At 43.8% G+C, this 26,752-nt stretch overlaps 1 protein-coding gene across 3 annotated transcripts in view; it reads right to left on the bottom strand.

Annotated features, from left to right (window-relative positions):
* Nucleotides 1-536: 536 nt before the first annotated feature.
* Nucleotides 537-26,752, bottom strand: part of gsk3ba (glycogen synthase kinase 3 beta-a) — a 35,307-nt gene continuing 9,091 nt past the window's right edge. The window contains exons 2-11 of one of the 3 annotated variants that reach the window (XM_083997342.1): nucleotides 24,756-24,949; nucleotides 17,245-17,328; nucleotides 10,917-11,027; nucleotides 8,886-9,016; nucleotides 8,154-8,260; nucleotides 7,772-7,869; nucleotides 7,528-7,635; nucleotides 5,310-5,496; nucleotides 4,698-4,796; nucleotides 537-4,132 (exon numbers count right to left, since the gene is read on the bottom strand). In XM_083997342.1, the coding sequence (XP_083853468.1) occupies nucleotides 4,062-4,132; nucleotides 4,698-4,796; nucleotides 5,310-5,496; nucleotides 7,528-7,635; nucleotides 7,772-7,869; nucleotides 8,154-8,260; nucleotides 8,886-9,016; nucleotides 10,917-11,027; nucleotides 17,245-17,328; nucleotides 24,756-24,949 (1,190 nt within the window). In that variant the 3' untranslated portion in view covers nucleotides 537-4,061. Of the gene's footprint in view, nucleotides 4,133-4,652; nucleotides 4,797-5,309; nucleotides 5,497-7,527; nucleotides 7,636-7,771; nucleotides 7,870-8,153; nucleotides 8,261-8,885; nucleotides 9,017-10,916; nucleotides 11,028-17,244; nucleotides 17,329-24,755; nucleotides 24,950-26,752 lie in introns of all 3 variants that reach the window. The other 2 variants (XM_083997343.1, XM_083997344.1) reach the window with 2 other exon arrangements.

The raw sequence follows: 26,752 nt of genomic DNA, 5'->3' as shown, positions 1-26,752 counted from the left end.
AGAAGGGGTTAGCAGTGGGAAAGCAGTGGTTAATTTGCATTTAAAGGGACAGACACTGAAACCAGCTGTTCTGAACAGGGCTGTTTTGAGCGGATGAAAAGAGCTGTGGTGTTTGATCCTTGGGGGATTTTGACCACAGCATGTCAGAGACATGTCTTAAAGACACCTGGGAACTATTTTAATTTGTGGAAAAGGGGCATAATATGTCTCCTTTAAATAAGATACTGGTCTGTTTGTGCCAATGTAAAGATTGGTCTAGTAATATGTGTAAAATCTTTTGAGAACAGTCCTAAAATAAGGACTAAGAGACTTTCTATGAAGATGTTGAACACAACTTTATGAAAGTAAAACATAAGTCTATAAGAGACAGACTATACCAGTATATAGTGTGTATTGCACAGAACTAGTATCAATAACAGTTGATACGTGTCAGAGGCTGTGAACAAATGTGAACATTCGATAGAGCAAAATTACATCATTGTGAAAACTGTGCTGAGTGGCTTCAAAGGACACTGGCCCTGACAGGATGTTTGTTTTACAAAGTTAACTTTTTTATAAAGAGACAAAACCACACTCGCTAAAAGAAGATGTAGCAGACAAAGAGCTTTATCATTTCCAGGCTATCCTACTCTTTATTTAATGCAAATTACAGTACCAGGGAACTATTCCTCAGAGCACGCAGAGGGAGTATTTACAGAGGCGCACATTTAGCATACCTTCACAGAACAAAAGAAAAAAACAAAACAAAACAAAAAACAAAAAAACAAATGAAATAAAAATTTCAGTCACAAATGGAGGCATTCAAGTAGTAGTACTGTTATACAGGATGTTTTTTGTAGTATTTTCTATGATTTTTCTTCTTTTCTTTAACCCCAGTTAAACCCAGTTAGCATTTTCAACCAGTATACATGCTTGTATACTAATGATATACTAGTACGTATATGCGCTTGTCTTCTTTTTTGGTAACTTTTGTGGTGTTTTTATTGAACTGGAGTCAGGGGTAGGGTGAAGTGGTCAGACTTTGTGGTGGAGGGTTGCAACACGTTCATGAATGCAAAATTACAGCAAGCAAGAGACAGGAGAAAGGCTACATGACTCGACCCCTTTAGGTGCTACTGAATTCCTCCCCTAAATATGCAGAGCGGGAGGAGAAACAAGCAAGAGGACAGAGAAACAACAAAATATCCAGAAGAAGAAGTAGAGAGAGTCAGAATACATTATTGCCTCTGAGGATGGCTCATCACAACTACATCATAGTTTGGCTTTGGTAACAGAACCAACACTGTGAGTAATACAGAAACTGTACTGTATTGTATATATACAGTATATGAGGCCTGTTTTGTTTTTGTTTTTTAATTTTTTTTTTAAACCCCTGCTGCCATCCACACCACCACTCCCACCAACCAACCCACCCGCCCTCCCCCACCAACCCACTTCATGCCCGGGTTCGTCCGTCCGTCCGGTCCATCCGTGCCAGGACTGTGGTATAACATGTTTGTGCGTGCATTTGTGTGTCCAAGATAAAACATCTATTAAAATAAACACTTGTCTACTTTTTTATCTTCAGTTAAGGAAAAATATCCTTACAATTAACAATGTCTGTATATTACATTAAGTGTGCAATGAAAAAAAAAAAAAAGGAAAGAGGTGCAAGTGGAGGGAGGAGGGGGTTGAAAATCAAGTGGAAGAGTGTGTGCATGTGTGTTTGTGTGTGTGCATTTCAGGATAGCAGGACATTCAACAGCACCAAAGGGAGAGTCACAATATCGGGGTAAGCGGAGGTGGGTGAGTGGGTAGGTGGGTGATGGCGTGGGCTGGGTGAGGAGGGGAGGGGGCAAGGCGAAGGTGTATGAAAGCAAAGGCACTCCAAACTATAGTTACACTATACATGACTAGTTCTTGTTACAATAATACAGCTGTCATCTACTGTACTGTACAGGTAAGATTGAACATATGGCTGGATAAAGCTGATCATTATCATCATCTACAATATCCATAAACATCAGTTTTGCCCTGATTCTGTTTTTTTGTTTGTTTTTTTTTCATCTTTTTTTTGTTTTTTTAATTTCTTTCCCTACCCTTTGTCATCTTTGTTTTTGCTCATAAACAGTACATGGGTCTGCATATATACATACCTTGAACACAACATGGAAAAAAAAAAAAAAAAAAAATCAACATACCAACATAAAAAACAACATACAAGTCATACAAGTCAGAATTTTGGTGAGGAGCATTTATACTGTATATACAAATTCAGCTTTTTTTTTCTTTTCTTTTCTTTTCTTTAAAATGTAGTGAGTATTCTCTGTAAATAAGACGCGTCGACAGACTGTACCGAGTGGTTCTATGTGCGGCAGGTGGAGGAGAGGGGGAGAGAGAGAGAGAGAGAGAGAGAGAGCGAGAGAAGGAGAGAGAGAGAGAGAACGCTATAGGCTAACACTTCAGTCAGTGGTCACAACACAAGAGGAAGTCAGTGGGGAGCCAACGACCGACCGCCGAGAGGCTTCTCAAAAAGAGTCGAGGAAAAGAAAAGAGTGTTCAGAAAAAACATCTCGAGTCGTTTCACGGAGACAAAAAGACGGAGAGGAAGATGTTTGTCTAGGACGCTGCACTGTCACAGAAACACTGTTACAGACAGAGTCGGTACACAGACGGGGAATAGAGCGGTGCTCTAAATCCATCTACAGCCTTAATACAGACGACACAGGTGAACAGGGAAGTGACTGCTGGAATCTAACCACACTCCAGCAACAAACAAAAGACGAAACAAAAACGAAACAAAAGAAAAACACCACCATATCTAAGTCTATTGTCTTTAGGCAGCAGCAAATATTGCCGCTGCTCTGCCAGATATGAGCTCACCATAAATGATTTCTGAACCATTGTAGTTAATATACATATATCTATATATACTTTTTATACATAAGGAAAAGTAATATATAAACTGTGTATGTATGCATGTTTGTTTTTGTATTGTATGTATATATTATACAAGCACACAGGACCAAGATACATGTCACATCCATCGCACATGGCAATCCAAAAAAAAAAAAAAAAAAAAAAAATCTGCCCTGGAGTACAAAACAAAAATTTAAAACAAGGTCGAGTAAAACAGCTTGCTAACCATTTAAAAACAACCCCGGGCAAAGAAAAACAAAACAAAAAAAACAACCTGTCCAAATATTATCCCCGCAAGTGGACTGCTTCTTTCCACATACATCAGTATCGTCATGCATCCGTGTGTGTGTGTGTGTGTGTGTGTGTGTGTGAGGGGTGTGTGTGTGTGTGGGCGTGTGTGTGAGAGAGAGTATGTATGTGTGTGTGTGTCTGTGTGTATACGCGTGCGTGAGCCTCATGCCTTGTCTGCGGAAGTGGAGGTGAGAAGTGAGAGGGCGGCAACCCCCAGGTGATCCTAACCATACTCGGGCCATGCACTACAGAAGGAACCAAGGGGGGAGGGGCCGAGGGGGGACGGGGGGAGGTGGGCGGGGCCAAGGGACAGCGGATGAGGATGCAGAAAAATGGAACGATGCAGGGGAGGGAGGACAACTGGAGATAGAGGGGGGGGGGGGGGGGGCAAGGGGGAAACAGCTTAGGACTTTTTTCTACAGATTGTCCTCTTACAAACATTAGCAGGCTAGCATTGTGTATACATGTACAGTGTACTTTTATCAATAGTACAGTCGACAACACCTTTGGCCCTGCGCAGTGTTTCCCCATTGAAAGAGCACGGAGAGACGTATTCGATGGAGGATGGAGTACAGTTCAAACAGCTGGAGGAGGAGGAGGAGGAGAGGGGGGAGGGGACCGGTCGGGGGGATAAAAGAGGCAGATCAGGGGGGACGCTTGGTTTGTGGTCATGGTCGCGTAGGGCTGTTGTCTAGCTGTTGAACCCGGACTGCGTCAGCGTCGCTCCGCTGCCCGTTGGGGAGAGGAGAGCAGGGCAGAGCAGAGCTGAGCAGAGCAGAGCTCACCCCCGAGCCGGGGCAATGGAGAGGCCGTGGGCTGGGGCTGAGACCGGGGCTGGGGGGGGGGGGGGGGGGGGGGGAGGGTCTGTGGGCTCAGGAGGTGGAGTTGGAGGCCGAGGCAGAGGCGGTAGTGGTGGTGGGACCTCGCTCTGTGCTGCTACCGTCTGTGGAGAGGAAGAGGAGGAGGAGGTGAGATTTTTATTTTTATTTTTTTTGGAGACACAATAAGGCTCTGTGTGTTCAGAAGAAATGTCAGTCCTTCCAGAAAAATGTAGAGTTTTTTTGTGATTGTTGCAGGCAAAAGTCCTTGATTATGTGGCACGTTTTCTTAAAAAATGTGATGGAATATGCAGGATATTTATGCAATTTTATGCGATGAAATTGCGGGAATTTGCAGATATTGTGGGACTTCCTTGACTTCCTATGATAAGCAAGCATACTTCACCACAGAAAGTGCTGGGAATAATTAAGTTCTCATCTTGTTTTATTTCAGACCTTAATAAACACAAGGCTCAAACTTACAAAACGTTGATGAATAAATATGCGGATGAATCATGATGAATTATGCGATCGCATAATCACGGTTTTCTGGAGGGACTGAAATGTCAGATAAGTTCACTTGGTGCTTTTTACTGTGATGATAAAATACATCAAGATCAAGCCAAAGTTAAAATTTTACTCAACTCCATAGTGAAATGTATTGACCATCGGGGGAAGTGTAGCTCTAACCTGTGGTGGCAGAGGCGTTGGTTGGGGTGGAGGCGGTGGCCTGGCTGCGAGCGTGGGCAGGGATGAGTATGGAGGCCAAAGAGGGATTACTGGATAACTCTGAAAGAGAAAGAATTAATTATGACTATATATGTTGTTGTTATGTGTTATGTCTTTTCACAAAGCTACCTATGACTCCTGGATAAGAGACACACAAATAACTGGTAGGATAGTAACGGGCAGGTACAAGCTGGTAATCACGCAAAATGTCAACACCTACAGTATTCACTCAGGAAGGAAACTCAGTCATTTAGTGTTCAATGAGGATGATTTCTGACTTGTACATCTTTATCTTTTGAGAGAGCACTGTTCACTCTTTCCCACAGAGTTTTATTTTGTTATAATAATAAAAAAAAAAAGAGTGGACAGTTGCAGGTAAACAACGGCAAAGTTTTGGATATAAATTGAACCTGTCAATCATTATTCCACCTAAACTGCAGTAAAAAAAAATAAAAAGAGAGACATCTGAGCCAACACCATCCTCTGCTTTTGAATTATTGTTCAGTCATATTTAAATAGCAAAAAATTACACTATTGTGAGTGACACTTGTGTGTGTGAGTGTGTATGCGTACCCTGGGTGGTGAAGTTGAAGAGGGAGGGCTTCTCTCTCCCGTTGGGCAGTTTGACGTTGGGGTCGCGCAGCTCGTCGAAGAAGGAGTGTGCACAGGCCTCTAGCGGGGTGAGGCGGGCTGTGGGCGTGTACTCCAGCAGGCGGGAGCACAGAGCGATGGCTTCCGGAGGCGTACGCGGCCGGAACACCTGAACACAACAAGAGACGAGACGCCGAGTGAGTCGACCGAGTCTGTTCCACAGCGCTGTCAGACACACACACACACACACACACACACACACACACATACTGTACATACACGCACTACACACACAAACACACACACACACACTGATCATGTTAATCCAAATGATTTTATGAGGGTCAGTCACATGTAGCTGTATGTATGATGGGCTGTGGATGAATGAATTTGAATTTGTGGGTGTATGAAATGTGGGAATGCATGTAAATGTATGTAATATGGTCAAGGACACACTCCTGTGGTCCTTTTTCCTGACTGTCTGCACTTCTCGAGGCTTTGTGTATGGAATGGTGAAAACAATTTTCCTGTAAAGGACAAATAAATCCATCTATCTATGAATGGATTTGATCATTGCAGCACTCAGTATGTTTACATGACACTTGAGAAAACCGAATTATTGCCTTAGTCCGACTATAAATGGATAACTGAGTGCCTGTGAACGCGTTAGTCCGACTAATATGGAGTTCTCCGACTCCAACGATTAAGACACTCAGATAATGCGATTGGAATTCGACTTTCTCCGGCATGTATACTGTACGCCTAAATCAGAGTTTAACTGGACAACGCATGTGCGCATGCTCCACACCCCCGTGCTGGTGTAAGACCCCGGAACAAAAACATCCAAGAAAGCCGGTCGCAGAAGCTATTGTTGTAGCATTACGCCGTTCTTGTCTGCCTCTCAAAATCACCATGACCACGAGAGATGGCGTGCACCTTATCTGCACCATAATTAATGGGCACATTACGTACAAGATGAACAAAGCTGTACAGTTAACCATCTTGCTGTTGTTCTGCCGCCTGGCTAATAGGTCAACCGGAAAAGGGGTCGTATTAACCCACTGAAACAACGCATAATCGCCACCTGGTGTTGAGGAGGACACGTTCCTGTCAGTTATTTGATTTTCTCAGTTGCATGTAAACTGGGACAAAGACAGAAGTCCGATTAGACGCCAAAATCAAATTTTGAGCATAGCTCGATTAAGCTGTGATGTAAACAAACGGAGTGAAGTGCTAAACTGAACACAGCAGACACTGTGGGCCTGATGCAGCCAGTTTACTGGATAACTCTTATCTAATGGAAGAGCTGAGGTTTTCAAACTTGCGATGAGAGCAATGCAGTGGAGAGCTAATGGTGCCTTCCATTACAACTCGAAGTTGGATTTTTCGAGTTCCCGGTCGCGCTGCGTCATCAGAAACATCCCCTGAAGTCGTAATTCTTACTTGAAAACTCAGAGGAAGCTTCAGTAATCCTGAGCTCACAATCCAAGTGCCCGTGCGTCAACAGGGAATAAAACCTGTATTTTTTTACACTGTTTTATCAGCCACTTAGTCTTGTTTCTGAGTCATTAAATCAGTCGTACAGACAGATTATGCAACTTCTATCCCGTAGACATGTTGTTAATGTTGCTCATAGTGTGTTGGTATGGGCTGGTATTAGTCAACAGTAACTTTGTTTGTCATTAAGTTTGTCATTCGCAGACTGAAGGAGAGTTCGGTGACATGACTGACTGACATTTCTGAGACGTTGCTCAGAAATATTTTTCATGGGTGAAACCTTTGTGCAACAAGTTGCTAAGAACAAAGGGAGAAGGGAGTTGCTTGACGCAGCTTGATGAATGTGCATATTCAGTTTAGCCAACAGGACTTGAAAAGGTTTCAAAAACACTGTTGCTGTAGCATTTTGACAGGTTTTTATAATTTTGGACTCTTTCAAAGAAAAGAGAAGATGAAAATATCCAAATTTTAAGCCCCAACTGTAAACTGCACATCCCCTCTTTCTATTAGTCTTTTTTTATTATCGTCTAAAAAAAAAACTAAAAAAAACTCAAGGTATATGAGTCCGAATGCAGTTGTGCTGGATGGAGGTGATGGTGTTGGATGGACTGCGGAGTGGCGTGCAGGTATGTTGGATGATGAAGCATGGAAATGGAAATATGCAGTGGTGGTGGATCTTAGAAAAGTAAAAGGGCTCCTGTACCTGTTGACTCACCTTAGTCCAAGGGTGTGCCTTGATCTGGGGGAATTTGAACTCGGTATAGTTGGGGTTCATCTCACGGATCTGCTCTCGGGTCGGGGTGCCGAGGACCTGGACAAAGAGGGAGACAGAGTGGGACAGAGCGGGACAGACAGATGGGGGGGGGGGGGACACAGAACATTTAACATTAGCCTTCAGCGTAGCTTAAGACTGCTTTTACACCCCGAGGGTTTACCCCAGTGGTTACCTTAATAATTTCAACCAGCTGATCCACTCCACTGTCACCAGGGAAGATTGGTTGCCCTAGCAACAGCTCTGCCAGTACGCAGCCGGCTGACCACACATCTAAAAGGAGGAGAGAGAAAAAAAAAAGGCGGGTCACCAAGAGGAAAAAAAAAGACGAAGAATCAAACTAAAGAGGGGCGGGCGTGACGATAATGCACCGCTCTTATTATCCTCTATCAAACTGATGCACAGTCTGACTGAAACTATCCTGTGTTACAACCACGTAAATAACATAACGCAACATGAGATACAATCATTTGTGTGTGTGTGTGTGTAGGTTCAGTTAAGAGGCTCAAGGGTTCACTGCTGAGTGTGACAGCGGCGGTCAGTGGCGGTCGGCCTACCTATGCTGGAGGTGTAGTCAGTGGCACCAAAGATGAGCTCAGGGGCTCGATAGTAGCGAGAGCAGATGTAGGACACGTTTGGCTCTCCACGGACCAGCTGCTTGGCACTGCACACAGAATCAAAGCACGTCATCGTCATCATCATCACCATCACCACCATCACCATCATCATCATACTCTGCTGCACTTTGGCCAAAAGAAACTAGGAAACATAAATCTTAAGAGAAGCTTCCATTGGTGTTAATACTGCTGCACTGACTCTAGGTGACTGTGTCAGGATGACTTAGTTTAATTAATTATCTGTTGTCAAGAATTCACACTGTCTGAAACCATCATGACAAATCAGGTCTGCAACAACATTAGACATGTTTTATCTAATAAAGAGCGGGGTGTGCAGAGAAAAAGTTCAACATTTTGGGAAATATGTCTCCGATTGATCCTCATGTCTGTATGGTAAATAGTTTAGCTTAGCTTTAGTATAAAACCTGAAACTACCAGCTACTACTTGTAAATATCACTGAAAAAAAAGCTACTACAGAAAACTTTGCATCAAATGATTTCTTGGCCTTGTCATAGCTTGGTGTTTACTATACAAATGTAAGAGTGGTATGGGTCTTCTTATCAAATGCAAGAAAGCGAATAAGCTTTTTTTCCCCTGTTCCTTCACATGCCATCGAAACAACCAGGCCACAGTTGACTAAACTTGACACAATGTGCACGCCTGCGTCTCACCTGCCAAAGTCGCAGAGCTTGAGCACAGCGGTCTCTGGATCCAGCAGCAGGTTCTGGGGTTTGATGTCCCGATGGCAGATCCCGAACGAATGGATGTAGGCCAGGCTCCTGAACAGCTGGTACATGTACAACTGCACACACAGACACAGGTTATGATTACACCGACAGCAAGCTCAACTTTCATTACAGGGTTTTAGTCTGGAAACAAATCGCTCGAGAATCGATTTTAGTCCCGTCAAGAACATAACGTTTTCTCAGCAGAGTGTTTGGACTGTAGAGTCAAACGCTGCCTTTTCAAACTCCTCAGTCTTGTTGTAGATAAAATAAAAACACACGTCTGAAACTGTGTGGCCCTCTTTCTTCTCGCACATCCAATCAGAGAGCGGTGACTGTAGTGGATGGTGCATGTTGTACACACAAACTGATCCTTTATGCAAACCATGTTCACCTTTCATTTGCATCTTCTAAACAACAGAGAATTTTAAATAGTAAGGTCATTATATTCTTGCCAGATGACAGAAATTGCTTCTTTGTGTACGGTGAGCCAAGATGAGCGAGGTCCTCTCATCCTACATTTGCAGCGCTAATGAATATTCATACTGGTGTGTAGTTACAAAGGTAAACGGGAGTGCTTCATTCAGTGTGTGGGACTGATTGACTGTAGGTGTGTGTGTGTTTTAAATTATTGTTATTATTCCATTGAGGTAGGAAAGTCAATTAGACTGAAGGGACTATGTGAAATGTGTAATGAATTTTTTTTTCGCAAATTATTCTCACATTTATTTCACATATCTGTCACAGCCAGAGAAAACCTCTGATCTGTGGGCGTCACATGCAGGTTGAAAAAACTGAGAGGGAGAAATCAAACTGGAGGCAAATGCAGGTAACGACGTTACTCTTTACTCCATATGTTTTAGAAGTGATATTTACATACATTTATCTTTTAGAGCAGTGTTTTTCAACCTTGGGGTCGGGGCCCCACGTGGGGTCGCCTGGAATTCAAATGGGGTCACTTGAAATGTCTAGTAAATGATAAAGAAAAATTACTGATAAAAATATTTTTTTCACTATGATTATGATTAAAAACACCACACAATCTTCAACAACTGTATTCTATACTTTCACTTTCTCGAATATAAAGAGTTCAAATAAAATGCAGCATATAAAAATATCTGAGGTGGCGCATCTTGATTGACGGCTCGCCAGAAATTTGTGTGAAAGTGAAAAAATGTTGTTATTTTTTCCAAGTTAATTAAACTGAAAAATTGTGCCCACAGAAGTCAATACCCGCTCATGTACCCAGCAGCCAGTGTTGACTCTGAGTGGATTATCGTGGTGAAATAAGGTGAGCTGAATTGCAATTAAAATGTGTCAACAGAGGACAACTCTGTAAGATGTATATTTTACATTTCAAATTGCTTATAACTTAAATCACTTATTCAGCAGCTGCAGGCGTTGAACAGGGATTCAGGCCAAACTAGTTCAGTGTATGCTTTTAGCAAACAAAAGCTGAAAAAACGTCCCACTGGAATCTCTGTGGATTTTAAGGACGTGGGATGAGGAGTGTGTGTGTGTGTGTGTGTGTGTGTGTTGTGTGAGTGTGTTTTATGTGTGAGCACATCTGAGATTTAAATATGTTCACAGTTGATTCAAAAAGTACTGTGGACATGCATGCACGGGTATCTGAGCAGGTAAACTCACTATAGATTTCCTATGTGTGAGCTCAGGTAACACACTGAGAAGAATTGGATGATAATCACAACCCACACGTTTAAATACATCCCACACCCTGACGGCTAAAAACCCAGAATTACTACACAACTGTCTACATTAATGTTACAGATCCTTACAGGAGTAGTGTCAGATTATTACTTTAATACAAATACTATACTGACATACATTTTCAAAAATGGGTGATACATAGGGCGTATCCAGATGTTTTCATGCCTAGACAACATTGATGCTAATAAGACGCAGAATACAAACTGTGTTCTACATCTTGCCACCATATATGTATAAATATATATTTACCTTGACATAGACCATGGGCAGGGTCTGTTTGGCTCGGCTGTAGTGTCTGGCCACTCTGTAGACAGTCTCAGGAACGTAGTCCAGGACCAGATTCAGATACACTTCATCTTTCTGTCGGAGAGAAGCACAAACACGGAAATGGAGGTTACTCATCGTGCACAAACACAAATCAGGAAAATAGTAAACAAAATGTATAATTTTCAACAAAGCCAAGCATTTACAATATATTCAGACTATAAAATCTCTGCAATTTCCAACAATAAAACTCCCAAAAAATTAGTAAAATAAGAATGACATTCAAGGAGCTTCCCTTGATGAAAGACGCTGTTTTCCAGCTCATCACTGCCACTGACGCTCTCTTTCACAGAACTCATCTCAGCGTCTCACTGTGGGACATTCGCCCCCCTGCCGTGTCCTTTCCACCATTTAAACTGGGGCTCCATTGTGCAGGACTCTTCCCCCCCCAGGGGCAGGAAACACACATGCCTGCGTCATAACCGCCTGCGCTCCCTACAGCGGCGGCAGACAATGATATCATTTCCTCGCTTCCTGGTTGGACGAGGCCAGTGTGTCGGAGGGGCGGGGGGGGGAGTTGTACACACTCTGACCCTGAGAGGATGCTGTATTGGAGGCCTCTCCACCCAAAATCTTCTAGGGACTTCCTTTTTCCTTTGATTCTGACCGGAGTTAGCCAGCACTGAGTCATCGGGTGTTTCTTGTGAAGCCATTGTTTCCAGCCTTAGAAGTCACAACTGCAAAATTTGCACTCGTGGCTCGTACCGACATGCTGCAGCAGTTGGGAAATATTTTTAGATTCAACACACCTTAACGATCAGCCTTATAGGGAATTACTCACATAAACCTACTCATGCATTCACACTTTGCCCTGCCGGTGCTTGATAAAGAGTCTGGTGAGGAGAGGAACAGCAGAGCCGTCTGATGACACATCACAAGGGTTGGGTGATGATGGGATTTACACGTCAGCTACCATCGACGCACACTGACTATACAACCACAGGAGTTTTTAGTCGATCTAAAAAACCACCAATCCTCTCCAACTTCCTTACTCTGGCTGTGACACACTACACCAAAACCACTGGTTCCCATGAAAACAACGATTCTTTAATTAGACACAATGTAACTCGTTTCTGTTTTTTAAAAGCTCACTGAAGGTTTCAGTCGAACAGAAGTGAAGTGTAAATGTATTAGGGACTATTTTCAGCAGCGGAACGATCTACATTTACATCTACGGTCAGGGTGGTGCATGACCGACCCCAAATAAACTTACAATGCCAACGTTGGTCATGGTGACAGAACATATCAGCCAGTGTAACAGAGCGGCTCAATTATGCGTTTGCAAAAAAGCTTTTGGGCAACAATGGAGCTCAATGGCACAAAAGAATGAGTTATATCAGGCTTTGGCTGCACAGGAAATACTTATTCTCAGGACAGATTATCTGGCGATTTTGTTCTTTTTCAAATGGGATTTGTTGGTACACAGAAAAGTCTGAAATTTGCCTTTTTGAAATTACTCAAAAAGATTTACCATTAAAAAGCACAGGCCTTACTTACTTTAACGCTTATCATAGCAGCCCACCTGCTTGTTGTCTCACCTGGTAATATAGTGTCTAGGTCCCTGTAACACTGTGATAAACTGTACTTTACTTTGTGCTGCATAGCAGGTACATCTGCTATCCCCAGCTGAGGCAGCGACTGTGGCCCTTTAGGAAAATCCGGCACCATTACCCACCAGAGTTATTACACAGCCACACTGTTAATTCAGACTTATATTCTGGCTGCAAGGGAACATATCTGAGAACATAATGTGTTTAATGGACACTAAATCTCTGTGACGATATCACAAGAGGAGCTGAATTGAACCAGTGAGGAAGTGAACACCTTGTACGTGTGTGTGATTGTGTAAACGGCCGCTGACCAGTGTCCGACCAACAAAATAACACACCTGTGAGACACACAGCGTCTTGATAACAAACTCAGGCTGCCAAATGAAATGAATTAAGTCAATTTCCTTTTCTATTTGGTCAGTGAATCTGTGTCTGTATATCCTTTCGGCTTCTCGCCCCCCCCCCTCCCTATCTGTTAGCGGGGTTAACGGACTGCCCGACGTGCAGCTTATAGGCGGCGGGAACAGAGCCGGCTCCCCTGCAGGTCCGAGGAGCACAATGAGAGAGCACCAGACAGACTGTGTGGTGTGGTAGACTTCTGTCAGCTCAATGCCCGGCTTTGTAGTGACTGCTCTCTCCCGCTCACCCTCAGATGATTAGATGCATATGAAAAAGAGGAGCGGGGAGGTCTCGCAGACAGTCACACACACACACACACACACACACACACACACACACACACACACACACACACACACACACACACACACACACACACACACACACACACACACACACACACACACACACACACACAGTGCTGCAGATACTGGTGACAAAGAGCAGCATTTTCTAAACAGCAATTTACACACTCATCTGTCGCTGGCGGCAGCCTCAGCCCATAACACTCCTTCTCAATGTCTCTCTATCTTCCCTCTATGTGTGTATGAGTCTGTCTGCGTGTGTGTGTGTCTGTGCGCGTGTGTGCACCCATTCCTCCTTCACCCGGTAAAACTCCCATTGATAACATTTGTGACGGCTACAGAGCCGGCTACGCCTCCTGCTAGCGCCACTGAAGCTATATTTAGCCTAGCAACAGCGATGACTCACTTCCTGCCTCACTACAAAGCCACTTCCTTGGCTTGTTCCCAGACGGTTAGTGGAGCTCGCCTCTGATTGGCTCCTCGCTCACCCCCGGCTAAATAATTCAGCCTCTAATTTGCTGAGGAGATGGCTTGCACATGAACAACTGGCTCAGCTATCTATCAACAACAATCACCACGCATGTACCGCTGTGTGAAAGACAGGGATTGATTGATTCTGTAACAGATGTACATATATATATTTAGATAGAGGAATATATTTCCTCTAGGGGTGGGATGAGCTCTGGACCCATTTTACCCTCCCACCCTCTGTGCATTAAGTCATTTTGTGCAACAAACTTCCAAATAGTACATTACTCTGCATTATTGCCAGTGACTCAACAATATCCACACCATGTAAGCACAGCATCGTTGAAAATAATTAAGGATTTAAGACTAGTCGGAAACTGAGCACAGATTGTGAGACGGAGCCTCAAGATTAGGGGGGGAAAAAAAAAACTGGCGGGCCATTATAATTTAATTTTATAATTTGCAATAAATTGAATTACCACAAAGTAATTGCCACGCAGAGAAGCAGAGGCCATGAGGGTATCTGGCCTGTTGCTAATCCAGCTGAAATGTGAGAGCTCACTACAGAAAAAAAAAATGAAAATATTAAAAAATATATTTATCAATGGCTAAAGAAAGGAGCTTATTCTTCAGGAGGTCTATAAGGACACCAGTTACTTGAGAAAACTGTGGTGAAGAGTCATCAGCACAAAAAAAAAACAAACAGCGCAGACACTTCCTCCCCTCACTCGAGGCTCATTTTACCAAGTGGACAAAGTGGACACCTGTCCTCCAGAGACAATAAAAGCTCTCAAAGGTTACTGTGTGTCATTTACGTAGTTACACAGAATTTGATTAATCTGAGACGTTTAGAGTATTTTGTAAAAAAAAACAAAAAAACAATCTTCAAATCTTGAAATATATATATATTTTTTTTTTATAATTCGCTTTCACACTGTAAATCCATGAATAAAGCTGTATTAAATCAAATTGAAGTATGATCATTATGGAAACTTGATGGGATTGCACTCTGTAGAAAAAGGCTCATCCTCTTATGCCTCCACTGTTTTATCAATTGTATGAATTGTAATGTCATTTTCATAAAATAAATGCAAAAGAAAAAAACAAGCTGATGACTTAAATCTGCTGCCGACAGTGTTGTGTGACATAAAATATATGAGAGAAGTTACAGCGCAGAGACGTGATCTTGAGGAACAGCGGAGGTCGGCTGTGCGTCAGCCGAGTGTCTTCCGTCCGTGCACTCTCCTCCGGTGCGACTACATATTTTGAAGAGGTAAAAGTCGACCTGCTATTTGCTGACCTGCCCACGCTGTTTGGACCGGTGGCCTCCTGTTTGAACAGTATTATACAAGTGGTTAAAGGGTAAAAGCAAAAAGCACACCGTGTGTGTCAAGCGCACCACATGCCAGCGGTTGCATAAGACTACCTGTGCACATGCTGACGGCTACAGTTGCAGTAGCTGGGCGCTGTCTCGCAGCTGCACCCAGCGTTAACGCACACATCAGGACACCATCTGATATCCTGTGTCCTCTGTCGCCCAGTCCTTTTTTTAAACCGACTGTCATCTATCATCCATCAACATGTCTACAACGATCCATCCGTCCACCATCCTATCCCAGGTGACATTACCTTTTGCCTACTTCACAAACGCCGCCCCCCCCTTGCTTTTCCTCTCTCTGAGCTCTACGGGTGGTAAATCCCCATACCAACAACATGGTGCCAGTCTCCATAATTAGCCTGGAGTCATACGGCGAGGGGGGAAAGGAAAAAGGGTCAGAGGAGAAGGGGAATTTGAAGAGCGTAAAGGTGAAAGCTATCGGACGTACGAATGAAAAGCGGTGGCTTATCAAAATAGCCGTCGCAAAAGTGTCGTTGGTGGAGGAGTAAGGTCATTCACACCGCTGTCAGTGTGTCAGTATACCAAGAAGCAGTCGTGATTCCCAGAGGTACGTGGGCTCGTGGCATGACGCAAGGAGGGGGTGGGGTTGGGGCGGGGCTTACAGCGTGGAGGGGGAGGGCTTGGGTGAGTCTATAATTAACTGACACCCTCTAGTCTGGCAAATAAATTCCCCGCGCCTGCCGCCTGGCCATCTCTCCGTCCTCTCTCCTCAGACCCGTCCCTCACCGTCACCTCTCCCCTATAACCCCCCCCCCCCCCCGGCAGCTTTCCTTGGCCTCAGTAGGTGTGCAACAGGGAAGCATTCCTGGCTGCGGCGTCATGGGTATGGTCCCGGCAGCAGCATGTGTGCCCGCTTGTCAGCCAGCTGAATGACATAGTCCAGGCTTGTAGTCTCCAGGGGACGTCCAGGAGACGGGGCAGAAAGGCAGAGCGAGAGAGAGAGAGAGAGAGAGAGGGACTTCCCTGTCAGGACGTGCCACAATGTACTAATGTATTTATTACACACCGAACGGGCCAAGAGGCAGACATATGATGGGAGACGGTGCAGCTGACTGGCTCGGAGGGCAACACAGGAAACATTAAAAAAAACAACTAAAATAGGCAGAAAATTCCCTGTAAAACAAAAGACCAACTGTGGTTGAAGTGTAATAGTAAATAAAAAAATAAAAAGCCAACATTTCCTAGTTTGTTAGATAGCATAATAACCATGAGAGGAAGCTTAATTACTTCACTCCTCTCACTGAAGCCAAGGGCTCAATCATTTAAACACAGGCTAAGCTCAGGGAACTATAAGCCGTTCCTCAAGATGAAAAAACACTAATACTAAAAAGAGGAGCTCCCAGGCGGAGCGAGCAGAGACGGTAACGCTCTTTTCCCCCCTTTTTTTTAAGGCAATTAATGTTACTTATTTAGCTATTTAAGGAATAGAAACGCTAATAGGACATCAATCTCCTCTACACTTCTTGTGCAGAACAAATCACATAATGAGGTCTCTGTAGGTCTAAAAAGCCACCAAGTTACTTAAAGGGCAAAGTTTCCAAAACTAATACAGCGGCAACATCAGCAATGGGTGTGGTCTGACAGTTTCAAGTCCCGAGGCTCGACAAATTTATAGCACAGGAACATGCTGAGAAATCTCACAGGCATGCCCAATCTAAAAGAGGAGGTAACCCATCTAAAGTGAATGGTGGAAAACAGCTACAGGAAACTATGAATGTATGACTTAGATATTCATGTCACTCGTCCTTGAGCGTATTTCCACAGCGAGCTGGACGAGGTGCCCGGACTTTGATGCAATTGTACCGGTATATTCAATCTGGGTTTGAATAAAGACATGGGTATAAAAATACTTTTTTTTTTTAAACCATGTACATAAATAAACTCATGGCTCAGTCCGATACTACATGACCATTACTTTCATTTCTTTCCAGGTTATGAGTTATATGTCATGTCCACTGGGTCCAGAGTGGCAGTTATTACATCACCAATCCCGATGAGGACCCTCGGCTTTGCTTTTAATAATTCAGCACATTTAAAGAGAGAGATTTAAGAGAGTGAATGAAGAACAGAGTTCAAATGCCTTCAACATACCAAGATGCAGGACAAGAAGAAGAACACTGAACCCAACTGACCTTGTCTCCACTGGAGTAGAAGAAGTAGCGCAGGCGGACTATGTTGCAGTGGTCCAACTTCCTCATGATCTGCAGCTCACGGTTCTGAATGAGACAAAAAAACATGAAGGATGGGGTTAACATCTCACATTTTAGACATTGGTCATGCTCATGATTCTTACAGCGAGTCTGGACTTTGATAGCTTTCGTTCTGGAACCAGGGAACAATGAGGGAAAGGTTTAGTTGAAGCTACAAAAGGAGAATCTGGACGTTGAGGAGTAAATGGCTGTAATATTGAACGCAGCTGGAAAAAAAACACCTTATATCACCGCGTCGGAAAACATATTTGCTGCTTCAGTCATCGTGTCATCAGTCAGGTGGCCGTCACAAGGCAATGGGCCAGTTTGTTGGGAATCGGGATTTGAAGAAAAGAAAACTGGACGTGTACTATCTCAAGAATGTGGACTTAAATAAATAGAAAAATGGACTTTCATTCCTTTCGCTGGAAGGCTGGATCCCAGGGGATGAAACGTGACGACACAATTATGTACTGTGTGGCATGTTGCCTGTTCCCATCAACGGCACCAATAGCAACAGAAAAAAAGACAAATAGCTCTGAGATAAATATGTGAAAATACATGTACTGAAAAATAAAAACTGGTCTGATAAATCTTGGTCCTATAGTGCGATGAGCCACAGTTATTCACAGGGCCATTGGAATAAAACATAAGCACTGAAACCTGATAGAGCGCTCCATCTATATTCATACACAGTGTGTCCATGCAGAAAATGGTTGCACATATGGACTTTTCTCAAGGGTGGGCAGGACTTGGAGCATTACATAAAGCTTCAACAGCTCCATTATAGCCCCCTGCCCCCCCTTCTCCATTCTCCTTCCCTCCCCCTCTTTATCATGGCGCTTTGTGTTGACTTGATCTAAAGTGCTTGTGTAACATTTGGAGAGTGTGGACTCCACTTTAGAGGCTGAATTGGGAGGATGGTCATAGGAGGAAGCGCAACAAAGCAGCGAAAGTAATAAAAAAGTCTGTCGGTGGCAGAGTTGGGGGGGGGGGGGGTTTCATTACATCACAATTTACATCACAATTTCACTTTTGTTGTGGAAGTCATGTGCAGTTTGCGTCGACAGAGCAAAGGCTTTGTCCTGCGCACTGGCATGGTCACAATAGCAGCACAGAGCACCCATATGGAGCGCAAAGACATGCGTATTGATATTCTGAAAATGTGATTCATTACAGCTACTCAGGTTTTAATCGGGATGTGAGTTTGTCAAGTCAAATTTGCATGAATGGAAATAACTATGAGCACAATATTCAAACTAATATATTCAGTTTTGGGGCGGTGTTTCTGCTCCGTGGGTTTCTGTGAACACCGTGCTGTTTACATGCAGGAACTCAGAATTTTATATAAGGAACATAACCAGAAGGTAATCAGCTTAAAGCCCACGCATAGTTAGAAAATAAGGTGTGTATATTTCTACTGACTCACACTAGCTCACTGACTGATTGCCTGGTTGACAGACTGGATACTGAGCTAACACGCTGCCAGGCAAACAGGTGAACCATGTGGTAGCTTTGCTAACTAATAAGCTGGCAGACCAATGTTTCCACATTGACTGTGTATGTGTGTGCTGTGGATTTTTTCTGGGTGAGACCGTCGCAGGATGTGCTGTTAACTAGCTGACCACAAAGCAGGTGATGATCCACAGTCACCGCGTGACCTTATGCTTCACTGTTGGCCTAAAACCCAACAGCACGCACGTCGTCAGCCCCAAACTGGTTAAAATGTGTTCGCATGGGACCTCAATGTAAAAAAAAAAGGGCTGATTCATGAGCTGACTGAAAACACATGACTGAGTGACGAGCCAGAAAACAGCTGGGCGAGTGACCGACTAACCCACTGACTCCAAAGTTTACATGATAATGTGTGAAGGGCGGCAAATTTATAACTCTGGGAGACCGGTCAGTTGTGCTTTTTTATGATATTTTCAGCTTGTACATCAATGAATACTGAAATACTTCTCTATATACATCGTACATACCTATGTCTATGTTTATATATATATTTAGTCAAATATGTATACAACTAAGAGTCAAATCAAATACATGGGTGTCGGAAAATACAAATCCTGGTTTTTGTTTTGGGTGAGAGGGACACAGTTGTACAAATATTTTTTCATTGATGATTAATTTGAGGATCATTTTACAGATTCACCTTTATCATGATAAGGAAATGAGACATTTAAGAGATATTTTATCCATTCTCTGTTTATTAATCCAACATCTTGTCAAGAAAATAATCAGCAGATGAAACAATAATGAAATGACTCATTACCATCACGCCTAAAACAAACATCTTCTAAAATTAATCAGTCTAAAACCCACAGATAGTCACTTTACTTTAAATTAAAAGACAAATAATCCAAGCAAATATTAATATTTGCTAAGATAAAACCAGTGAATTTAACCACTGACCCTGTTTTTATTTTTCAGAGAGTTCACAGTAGCTACGTGCGTGACTGACGAGCTGACAGGCCGACTACCTGACCTGTCTGAATGTGGTTGTCAAAACAGTGAGAAGCTGTGTGAAGCCAGCAGCTGACTTACTGATGGGGTGACTAATGAGATGCCTCATTATGTGGGTCTGCACCACGCTGGCTGGCACGCAGCCATTTTCTGCCACTTGATGTGGATTTAAGCCCCTGTCGTTCTTTTTTTGGAGAGGAGTGAGACGTCTGACCACTAACGACGACCTCATCATCTCAGCAGCAGCAGAAAATCCCCCACCCCCCCCCCCACTCCTTCTCATATGGCCTAATTCACTTACAGGCAAATGCATGTGGCTCCAACCATATCCCTCTGCATTTTCACACTACACACACACACACACACACACACACACCTCACATACTAAAGTGACATCATAGCACGTGGGTCACAAACCAGCCATCGAACCATCGTACACTGCAAGGCAACGCCCTCGTCTTCGTGCAGTGGCTTGGTGTCTGAGATTGTGTTTTGCTCTCTCTCTCTCTTTCTGTGTGTGTGTGTGTGTGTGTGTGTGTGTGTGTGTGTGTGTGTGTGTGTGTGTGTGTGTGTGTGTGTGTGTGTGTGTGTGTGTGTGTGTGTTGTGCGTGAGAAAGGTGGTACCATATGGAGGAGGAGGGGCGAGACAGGCTGTTCAGTAAAGCCCTGCCCAGCTCCAGTTATACTGCAGTCGTTCCTGCTGACCTGTCATCCTCCAGTGTGTCAGCAGAGCAGCGAGCAGAGACACAGGGAGACAGATGGAAAAAGAGAGAGAGAGAGAGAGAGAGAGAGAGAGAGAGAGAGAGAGAGAGAGAGAGAGAGAGAGAGAGAGAGAGACAGAGAGAGAGAGAGAGAGAGAGAGAGAGAGAGAGACAGAGAGAGAGAGAGAGACAGAGAGAGAGAGAGAGTGGCTGAGTTGCAGGCTGGCTAGAAGAAGCGCCGCCCGGCCGCTACACCTGAGCACTTTATTCTGCTGATGTGTGCTGCTGCCAGACGACTCCACATCCCAGTCTCCAGAAAAGATTAACAGCACAGAGCGATCGCACGCCGCCACCCACCCACACAAATACAAAATGTTTTACTGTTCTACAAAAGCAACAGTTTATATATGAGAAGACTGACTTCACGGCTATATTCTTCATATTGTCAATAAATCCCCCCAAAATTCACAAACAAACAGCGCGTGAAGCCCAGTGCACACCCGAGAAAAGATTCATGCTACAGGCTTCTGCTGCTCAAGACAACACGAGCTAACGGCTAACTAACTAGCTGATTACAAGAACTTTCTGAGCATCTCTCCGTCTCTCTGAGCTGGCCGACACTCTGCTGTCTAGACAGAGCTAATAAGCTACCTTGATAAGACGGCCCCTGTTAATGCAGCTTGCTATTGGTCAATGTCAAGAATAAAAATGATTTATGTGAGACATTATCTTATTAGAGTTGATTTGCGGTTATAAAAAGATAATACATTCCAATGTATCACGAATATTACATCACAAAATGTTTAAAATCACAATAACATCATATTGTGACTTCAGTATTATGATAAAATCTTTTTTAAAGTATATTTTTTGTGGATTTTTTTGCTTTTATTTGACAGTATAGTTGAGAGAGACAGGAAATGGGGAGGCAGAGAGGACAGTAGCCTCTGCATATGGGGGGCCTGCTCAACCCACTGCACCACACAGCGCCCCCATTATAATACAATCTAATGGTGGGGCCATACTGCTAAGGTTAGCATTAATCTGAGGAGTGATCATTTATAAGAGGTTTGGACTACACAAGAAATACCTGGTAGTTAAATTAATTAATTGATCCTTTGTTGACAGTAAGGAGAATACAGAAAAATGTTGTTGTGTTGCATAAGAGCAGCTACCAGACATGTGATCGCTCTGTGTGAGTGAGTGTTGGTTACTAATGCAAGCATCCATTTTCCAATAGGCTGATATGTGATCCCTCAGATGGGAGAGGAGAAGGACCCATCCCAGAATGCACCAGGAGCAGAGCATAAGCATAAGCCCACCAAGACCGTCTCACCCATCCATCAGCTACACCCGAACACAGAGCCTATTCACATCATCATCATGTTTGTGTGTCGGAGATGTAAAATAAAGCATTCACACGTGTTGTACGAGCACGGCTTCACAGATGAGCAAACCAATCAAATCAGACAGAAAAAAAAACACAGAAGTGTGGAGGAGAGGCTTTTGAAGCGGAGGTAGAGAGCCGCCTTTTGAAAAGGAAACTGAGCACCGCAAGAAACAACAACGTGTGATCTTCAGCTGGCCGCCGAGCTGTTTAAACATGCCACCTGCTAGCATGTGCTAACCACAGACGAGACGGAGGGCTAACAGGAAGAGCAGGATATGACTTCACCGCGGCCTGCATGCAGAGTCACAGTGTGTGTGTGTGTGTATGTGTGTGTGTTTGTACATATGTCAGACAGACAGCTTTTGGTCTGTTAAGGACATTTGGGCCGGTCCTCTCTCCTCAACTTCAGAGGGCTGGTTAAGGTTTGGGGAAGGAGCTAGGGGATCATGTCTGCGTGCGGTTGTCACAACTGAGGTAAAACAAGCATGTGCGTAGTGTGTCGCTGCCAAAAAGTGTGTATTTTATGACAGATGGCGTGCTCCCACACCGTAGAGTGACATCATTTATCTTGTCTGATTTTTGGGTGGCGAAGAAAGGACTAGCAGCAGCAGCTGAAAGAGGAGAGGACGACGCTGCTGAACCTCTGAAAGGTTAAGCCCGGGGCACGGCGCTGCACAAGTATTTGGCTGAACCGGTTGTCGAGCACAGCAGTCCCAGAGCAAAAAAATAAAAGAGGAGTGTGTGTGTGTGTGTGTGTGTGTGGGGGGGAGGGGTGGGGGGGGTACGAGCAAACACATGCGACTAAACTTCAGTGGATCTCACAGTGTGAAGCTCTGCTCGTCATCTGTTGCCAACGCACCCTGATTCTCCTGAATGGACGTCAAATAACGCAGCAAACAGAAATCAATATAATCCACTGATGGAACTAGTTTACATTCTTTACCTGAATTGATTAACTTTACTTATGAAATGCTTCTTTCCATAAGGATATTTTAATAAGTATATAATATGAAACAATGGCGCTCGTAGGTGGACTTTGTTATATTGGGACAAAGTCAGGCTACAGTACCTGTTGCCCAATGTTTGCCTTCTTTGTGCTAAGCTAAGCTAACTGGCTAATGCTTGACATTTAGCATGCAGTCATGAGAGTGGTTATTGATCCTCACATGTAACCCTCAGCAACAAGCAGCCTACTTCCCAAACTGCGAAACCCCTTTTGCTCTGATGTGCCGCCTCACAAACGTCTTCCCCTCGTCGTAATTACAAGATGTTTGAATGGGCTGAAATCCTGTGTGGGACGGGTTTGTGTCGGCCTCCTAGGTTTTTTCGAGCGCACATGTGGAAAACATTACAGTCACACATTGCATTGCATCATCTGGACTGTGCTCTTATGTGTGTGTGTGTGTGTGTGTGTGTGTGTGTGTGTGTGTGTGTGTGTGTGTGTGTGTGTGTGTGTGTGTGTGTGTGTGTGTGTGAGCTTTGTTCTGTAAAAGCCAGGGCACGTGTGGCATTAGCTCAGAACAAACTGATGTGTGGAGCGTACAGGAGAGAGCAGTGTAACCCTGGGCATTACATTCACTGAAAACACTTTGTTCTTGCCTTTCTTTTTTTCCTATAGACGATTATTCCTTGAAAGTTTCCTCATAAAAAAAACTGACTCAGTTCTCAGTCCTCAAGAGGTATCTGTTTCTTTACGAATGCTACAGTTACTGGAGTGTTAGGTGCGCACATCTGAAAGGCCCTAATATTGTACATTAGAATAATTTCACACATGGCAAACATTATAAAAATGAAAAGAATCATATAGCCCCATATTCAAAATATAAAAAATATACCGCGTTAATGATAAACAATTTTTACAGTTAATATTTAGATGCCGTTTAAGGTTGTTTTTTTTACAGATTGAACTATGTACAGAGTTGTTTGTCAGAGCTTGCACGTGAATGTAATGGCACATGGGTGGAAGAAAACAGTGCACTGATCAATCAATAGAAAATTGACATATCTAATCAACTGTGAAAACTGGAGTCCGTCGTTTGTGGTTATGTGATGTTAGTTGGTGTTTTGTTAATGCGTGGCTGTTGTATTACACCACATTAGTTTAAGTTAGCTGTGCCTAATAAATGTTTCTATGCCCGAAATATCAGTCATCATTTTGACACTTGTCCTAAATTGGCTGAGATCCACATATCTGGTTTCACCTAAGCCCCGATCATGTTGGTGCACCCCTCACTCTTAAGCCTAGAAAACGTAATGAGAGTCTAAACAGCTGTCCTGCAGGCCCGGCCGCCTCAGCTCTTTTATCTGTGAGCTGTGAAAAAAGCCCCCCGCCCCACCCCCCACGACCCAGGGAGAGGAGACAATGTCGCCCCGGCCGAGGAACAACAAGCCGTCAGTCAATCTGTCGATCTATCCGTCAGTCTATTCAAAGCACGGCAGGAGGATTCCGGCCGAGGCTTTTGCTTGGAAGGAAATATGACATTTCCTCGGTGGCGATTGAGCTAAACCTGACACATGACTTGGAGTCAATGGGTTCGAGGTTGTTTGTGGGAGAAAAGCCCCTCCCCTCTCTATCCCCGACACACACTATACACTTCCTGCTAGAAGATATACACATTAAGGCAAGCGATGTGTCAATAGCTAAACACTTTTGTCATTTTTCGCAGCTTCTGATCCAATTGTTTTTGTGGAAGACCTCATTCATGCCTCTTTCACTGTTAGTCAAACATATATAATCGCTGCAACTTATTATTTTGTTGTCGTTTTATAAAATAGACAGGGATAACCTGAGAGGATAACATGTTTGTGTGCATGATTAGCATTGCTTCTTTTCAGTTATAGACAAATGAGAAAGTTGTGCAAGCTTGAAGATACTAGTGTGCGTGTGCTTCTTTTACCTTAAACCTCTTGTCTTGCAGGACCTTCTTGATGGCCACCAGCTCCCCGGAGTCGCACAGCTTAGCCTGGTAGACAACGCCGAAGGAGCCGTTGCCGATAACCTTAGTGTCCGTGTAGCTGACCTCCTGTGGCCGGTCGGGGCCTTGGCCCGGAGTGGCCACAACTGTTGTTACCTTGCTTCCATCTTTGTCCCCTAAAAGATTAGAGAGATACAAAGGGAAAAAAAGGGCAGATGCTTAGAGGAGAGGAGTGTTTTTGCAGATTTACAACATCTTGACTTTCTCGTCACCACATCAGAGTCACACTGGGACATCTAAGACAGGTTTCAGGTTTGAATAACTTTCAGTTTTCTGTGCCGTGGAGAAATGGGACAACATGATGTCCTTCTTTCGATGGAGCCAACCCCGCTGGATCCAGCAGTACTTCTTACACGTCGACAGCTGTGATCAGCTCCCAACTGACTGACTGAGCTGAAACTGAAAATTCAAACTCACAAAAGTCCACACAAACAAACACGGCTTATTGACGAAAAACGTGTCATCGACAGGTTGGCAGCAATGTGTCACCGATGCGATCGCTTTAAACAGATCACCTACGGCTGAGAGAGGCGCTGTGTGGTGTAGTCCAGCCTCCAACCTTGTCCAACGCAAAACAAAACAACATGTCAGTCGTGTGGAACTTTTTACAGTAAGAGACTGACGTGTCGTCTACAGTGCGTGCCAAAAATGATAAGCATCAGCCACACGCCAGCTGATCTCACCTTTAGATGATCCGTATCAGTGTCTGCAGCAAAGAGATAAAAAAATCAAAAAGAAACCAGACTGGGGCATCCCTTTTGAAAACCACCGTGAAATATGTCTGTCATGATCACAAAGAAAATGATTATTTCAACAGATGTAGAAACTTGATTCCTTTGCATTTCCTGTTTGACACTAAAGATCGGTGGTGCTTTTATAGAAATCAATGATCCGACAGATTTGCATAGGTGTACAGTCGGCAGTAGCTTCCGTTGTCCGTCCTCACTGGACCTTTGTGATTCACAGGATTGCTATCAGTGAATCGACGTAAGCTACCAAGACTCTGTATTGCTCGGGATGCTAATGCACTATAGATGGGAATTTGCTTTTGCATGCCCCTTCTCCTCTTTATACCTTCCTCTGCACTCAGTCAGGCGCTGGCTCTGCTCCCTTGAGATCATGACATGGAGGCTTTTTCCTGTTTAAATGGGTTCTCCTGCTTCTGCCTCGCACTGCCCCCCTCCCTATCTCCCTCCACACACACACACACAGATATAATCCATAGTAGTATCAAAGGCTAAAGTTCACATTTGCTGGCAGTGAAGGGACAGCCACGCACAGCTGTATGTTGTATTGATGAGTGCTGCCTCTTAAATAACCCCTAAACTTCCACACAACTGTATATACAACAAATCCCCAACATGAAAGCTGCAGACTCTCTAAATCAGATTATTATGTCTCTTCTCTTTCACACAAACTGCAGCAGGAAAAAGTTGCACAGGAGCCAAAACCCACACCCACGCACTTAAAAAAAAAAAAAAAAAAAAAATCAAATCATCCATGTTAAATTTGTCTAATTTTAGGTGAGCTGGTGAGACAGATGCTGTCGAGACATTTGTCAGCAGCTCATAGAGGGAAGAAAATCATGCTGATGAATGGATTAGTGGTGCTTGATAATCATGGCACGCTGTTATTGAATAGACATGTCGTGCGGCACGCTGTGAGGGCAGACCACCTCCACACAGAGGACACGGGCAGGCTAAAAGGTCTTATCCAATAAGAGGTGGAAGTGACCAACTCCTGCTGACTTCTGCCAATCCACACACAAGTCCTTTTTTCTTCTTTTTTTTTTTTTTACGTGTGTTTGTTCCTGTTTGTTTGTGTTGTGTGTGTGAGTGGTCCAATCATTGAGGATGTGATTAGGATCAAAGAATGAGTTGTGGTGGGGGCTGGCGGGGGTCAGAGAGACCAACAGGTCC

This window comes from Trachurus trachurus (genome assembly GCF_905171665.1).
Source record: "Trachurus trachurus genome assembly, chromosome: 21".
Taxonomy (NCBI): domain Eukaryota; kingdom Metazoa; phylum Chordata; class Actinopteri; order Carangiformes; family Carangidae; genus Trachurus; species Trachurus trachurus.
The sequence above is the reverse complement of the archived record's forward strand: the minus strand, read 5'-3'. Positions and strand labels throughout refer to the sequence as shown.